The sequence below is a fragment of the Benincasa hispida genome, chromosome 10, assembly GCF_009727055.1.
Source record: "Benincasa hispida cultivar B227 chromosome 10, ASM972705v1, whole genome shotgun sequence".
Taxonomy (NCBI): Eukaryota; Viridiplantae; Streptophyta; class Magnoliopsida; order Cucurbitales; family Cucurbitaceae; genus Benincasa; species Benincasa hispida.
In genome coordinates this window covers 36,847,172-36,852,607 of record NC_052358.1, presented here as the reverse complement: position 1 = coordinate 36,852,607, position 5,436 = coordinate 36,847,172, and the positions used below count along the sequence as shown (strand labels likewise).

General features: G+C 32.9%; 1 protein-coding gene across 2 annotated transcripts; it reads right to left on the bottom strand.

Moving 5' to 3' along the window:
- Positions 1 to 3,215: 3,215 nt before the first annotated feature.
- Positions 3,216 to 4,849, bottom strand: LOC120089490 (probable WRKY transcription factor 15). Of its 2 annotated transcripts, none has more exons than XM_039046977.1 (3): positions 4,170 to 4,849; positions 3,671 to 3,799; positions 3,216 to 3,576 (listed from the first exon to the last, which is right to left on the bottom strand). In XM_039046977.1, exons 1-3 carry the CDS (start codon positions 4,754 to 4,756, stop codon positions 3,417 to 3,419), a joined length of 876 nt encoding a protein of 291 aa, XP_038902905.1. In that variant the 5' UTR covers positions 4,757 to 4,849; the 3' UTR covers positions 3,216 to 3,416. The 2 variants fall into 2 exon arrangements, with proteins under 2 accessions (XP_038902905.1, XP_038902906.1); XM_039046978.1 differs by having other exon boundaries at positions 3,671 to 3,796; positions 4,170 to 4,848.
- Between the last annotated feature and the right edge of the window lie 587 nt (positions 4,850 to 5,436).

Sequence of the window (5,436 nt, the reverse complement as noted above, 5' to 3'; positions counted from 1 at the left end):
CTTCAAGATTTGGATGTAAAGCCTAGATTTACTTCTCGGGTGTATGGATTTGAACCTTGCATTAAGGATCGAAAGCCTACTCCTACTAAAGAACAACCCAATACGACTAATATTGAGAAGTGGGAACGGTCAAATCACATGTGTATGATGATCATTAGACACTGCATTCTGGAGTCTTTTTGCGGGTCTATCACATTGGTGTTAGTCACTTTTTTGATTCTATGGTTTAGTGGGAGTTTTTTTATTGAAGATTCTTTGACCTTAGTTTGTTTATTTTCTATATAGAATAAAGTTGATAATTTATATTTTATTATCTGAACTTATTTATCATACATGCGGTTTTGCAAATGCAGTTTAGCATAAGGTTTTTAAGAATGATCTCACCAAGGAATTTGGACTAGTTGGAAACAGGCATGATTGATCTAGATCACTTTGCATGTAGTTCTTATGTTATCCATCCATACTTCATCTATGTCATTGAATATACTGGATCTGGTGATCAAGAAACGTTTAATTATGAGAGTAGTGACAAAAGTCGCCTTGATTCCGTGTTGATATAGGAGATGGATCAGATTGAACTAAAGGGAAATTATATTATTGAAATAACCTATTTATGCGCACGTAAGGTTTATGTGATTTAATTACATCAGGTACACAGATACCGTCCAAGTGAGAGATTGTTAGACATATTTTAAATAATAATACGTATAATTAAAGTATGGGCTATGTATATTGGCTTATTATGTGATCTAATTGATTAAGGCCCTAGATTCCTAACTGAGTATGAACTTAATAGGTAAAAGCCCATTCTTAGTTAATTAAGATTTAATGGGAATCCTAATTGAACTAGTATATAAAGAGACCTTAGGGCTGTGGTTCCCAATATACCAAAACAATATGCACTTAGTCTTTCTTGAATCACATCTAAAGAGAGATCTCACTAAGAGCATTCAGAGTTTTGGTTGAGGTAAGACAATAATCATCTTAAAGCTATCGTCATCTTGAAGCTATCATGAATCTCTCAATAAAATCCGGTATGTTAGTTATTCTTGGCAATTTGGCATGAACGATCATAGGGTTAATCTATTCAATATAAATTTAAAATAATTATGTTAACACCACTACCATACTCTGGCAACAATCTTCATGCATTCAACTCAGATGATAACTCCGACAAAAATAACCTTCAAGGATCAACTACAGCAAGGACCACTTTTGGCAGCCAATTTCAACGATCACCTCAGGCAACCAACTTTAACCACCAACTCCATCGGTTAACTCTAATTTTGGCGAAGATCACCTCCAATGATCAACTTTAATACAAGGACCACCTCTAGTGGCTAATTCCGATGATCACCTCAAGCGACCAACTTCGTCCCCTAATTTTAAAAAAGACTACCTCCTATGACAGCTCTTGCAAAGACTAGCTCCGACAAAAACTTTGGCAAATACCATCTCTAACCATCAACTCTACAGAAGAAAAAACATTACATATTTTTGAAGTCGTTACTCTTCTTTTTAATAATTATCTTCTAACTTTATAAAAGTATGTTTATTCTATAAAAAAAAAAAAAGAAAAAACAAAAGGAGTTGCTTTCAAGGACAGATCGCCAGTCAAAATAAATTAAAGTAATAAAATGGGAATGGACAGAGAAAATCAAAGCAATGGTAGGGCCCCTAAATGGCCAAAGTCAAAGTTGTCTAATTAGAAAAAAATGAAAATACATGCACCAATTTGACCATTTAGCAATAGAATTTGTAACTTTCCTTAATCAAATCCGAGATTGAAAGAATCAAAATTCTAAAAATATCACAAACTATCTTCATATTTCCACAACCATCCAATATTCATCACTTACAATGACTATACATATTCTTATCAACATTTGACTTTCCTTCCCTATCATAAATTCCTAATATTCGACTACATTCTCGACTGCACTCATTTTCATACATCTCTTTTAATTATGTAGTAAAAAAAAGATAGAAAAAAAATTCTTTAAAGACATTTGTTTCATAAGTTTTGTCATGGGATTTTAGACTATTTAATATTTATTATCCTAGTTGATTTCATAGGATTTCACTTTTTAAAACCTAATATATTATTATTTAGAGAACTTTAAAACCCATCTGACATGAATTTTCTAATACCCTCTATACAAGTGGAGTTTTTATATTTGGAACGTGAACCACTTAATATGTAGCATGATTAATTAATTTCACTAATACATTTACCAATGATACTTTATTAACTATTTAATATAAAATTTTATTTTTAGTAATTACATTATTTTTTAATTTAAAACTATTCATTTAGTGATATGTCAAGTGATTAAATAATTAATTAATTAATGCAAAATTTAATTTATGACTATATCATTTTTTATATATTTAATCAAATAATTATTTAGTTTTGATTTCTATATACAAAATTGGTAAAGAAAAAATTATATTTAAATTTCAAATATTACTTATTATTTTTTTTTTGAAAAATCAGATATTAATTATCTTGCATATCCAAATATATCAATTATCACAGACATTTAAAATCCATATTATATCTTCCAGACAATTAATATCTCATGAAACAATATCTATGATTCAAACAAGCTCTAAAAAAACAAAAGATCGTCTTTTGAGATTCAACTCAAGATACACCTAAATATTTTTTTCATCCGTCTAAATAATATCCAACTGTACTCATGTTCATGAATCCCTTTCAATTACATGTAAAGAAGCTCGAGATAATTCTAACAAGTTAGATATAAGGACAAAAAAGCAAGCCCTAGCAAGTTGAGATTTTTCTCCTCTTGCCCACCATTTTTGACTTTGCTCCATATATACTGTATGGCCCTCAACTCTTCTTCTCCATCCATGATCCAACCATTCCCTTTGAAAAACCTCCAACCTTTTCTTCAATAACAAACAAAACAAGATTCCTTTTCATCTCTCTCTCTCTTAAACTGCCCAACCCACTTTCATTTTTTCCCCTGGACAGTCAACCGTAATGAGTACGATAAGTTTGTTCCAATTTGTTTCTTAAAGCCATTGACCAAATCCTTCAATCTCTCTTTATCTCTCTCTTCTCAACTTTTCTGTATTCAAATTAAAGAAACAATCACAAACGTAACCCATATGCAATTCAAGTGGAAGAAACACCACAATGAAAATGGAAACCCCACTACTTTCCTAAAGGAATCAGAATGAAACAATACTTAGCAAATCAAATCCAATCCACTATCTTCTTCATTTCTTTTCGTTTCAAATACCCACTAAAAGTCTGGAAAGTTTCCCAGATTTGTATACATTAAAAAAAGAACAAAGATCTATGATATAAATTCATTCCTAGTCTTCTGTATGAATCAAAAGAAAACAGAGTGATTCTTGGATTTTGAAACTCTAGTTTTAAGTTTTTTTCACCAAGATTCAAGGATGAGGCTTGAGGCTTCTGCAACTGATTGAGAGTGATTATGATCGCCTTCATAGGTTACTATTAACATAGATGGATCATCTGAAGCTCTCTCAACGTGCTTTCTTGCTGGACATCCTCTTAAACTGCTACACTTATAGTAACCTCTGCAGAATTACAAAGCTTCCTTGTTAATTACCTAAAAACTTGATGATTTTTAACAACTTTGAGTGAATTTGATGATTGTGTTATGATCATTACCTTGGATATGGAGAACCCTTTATTGGCTTTTGACCATATTTCCTCCATGAATAATCATCGGGAGGAATATCAGCATTCTTTGAGCTTATAGCTGGTACTCTCACCACCCTTTTTAACCTCATTTTTCTGCTATTCAATTCAAAAACAAACACATGGGATTTGTTTATTTTAGTTCATATCCATTGAAAAAGAGAAATACTTAACATATTAGTATCAGATCAGTCATTGAAGTAACCTCATTTCCTTTCCAATTAACATTGATAATCATTAATTGAACTATGTACTAATTTCAATCCTCCATTGAAGCAACAGTTTGATACTAATCTAATCCCGTAGTTTCAATTGGATAGCAGTATCAGTACAGATAGATTTAGATCTTACCAACTCGAAATTACAGGAACTAAATCATTACACGCTAAGATTCAGAACCCAAATCGCGAAAGAAACTCTAAATTAGTAAGAATTAGAAAGTTCTTGAGGGTTTAGTGGTAGTTGTTACCTTTTCTTAGAGCAGTGGCAACGACCACCAGAAGATCCAGCGCACTTCGCAGAGCCCAAATTCTCAGAACCGCACTTTCTCTTGAGACCAGAAGAAGGCTTAGAGACAACAGACGAAACTCTGGAAAGATCAGTAATCTGAAAAGAAGAGGAAGAAGGTTGATGTTGGAGCTTAATTTCAGAGTCGGAACCAGGAATCGAGGTCAAGAAAGAGGAAGAACTCGGAGCAGCGGAGTAAGAGAAATTGATGGTAGTGGCGGAGTCAAGCCGGTCAATCGGCGGAGGAATTTGTTGAATAGGCGTAGCGTTGTAAATCTTAGAGGAATCCAAAGGGGCACGGCGGAATCGAGCGTGGCCGGTCCTAGGGGAGCGGCCAAGGAGAGAAATGGCTTTTTTGAAGTGGGAGACGGCGGCGTTAGCGACGGCTTGGCAATCGGAGTCGAGATTAGAAGGGTGAGAGTGAGAGAGTAATGTGATGAGCTTTTTGAGGGTGTCGAGACCGGAAGCGGCTTCTTGGACGGCGGAGTCTTGGTCCATTGGGGAAGAGAGTTGAGCGTTGGTGAAGGCTGTGAGAAGCTCCACCGCCATTGAAGGGGGGAAAATGGAAATGGAAAAAGAGAAAGGGGTCAAAAGGGGAATTTGGGAAATGGGGAAATGGGATTTTGATTGAATTGAAGAAAGGGTATTAATATAAACAAAAAGAAAACTTGAAGGTCTTAAAAGCAACACTTTGATTGATCCTCACTGTCTGGTCTTCCCATTGACCAATGTTCTGCTTCCTCATGGTTATGGGCCCTCTAATCAACTTTTTTTTTTCTTTTATTTTTATTGTCCTTAAATTTTAAAAAACCTCCATTTTAATGATTTTAAAATAGTCAAAATCATTATTATTATTTTAAAATTATTCAAAATGTACTTTTAATCACTTAAAATTAATTTAATTTTCAATTTTACACTTTTAAATATAATTTTTATATCATCAAAATTAATTTTAAAGAATTAAAAACGTGTTTCATGGTGATTTTAAAAATGATAAAAGTGATTTTAGTCATTTTAAAATCACTCTCAAACATGCACTAAATTTATGTTAACTCTTAAATAGAATGTTGAGATAACTTGTATTTTTGAAGGATTAGGTTGTCAAATAAGTTAGCTAACGCTAAAAGATCCAGGGTTTTAATTTTGAATCAGGTGGTAAAGCGATTTTCTATAAGAGATCAAAAGTCATTTTGTGTTCAAAATTTTGACGTGTTCATTATTGACATTTT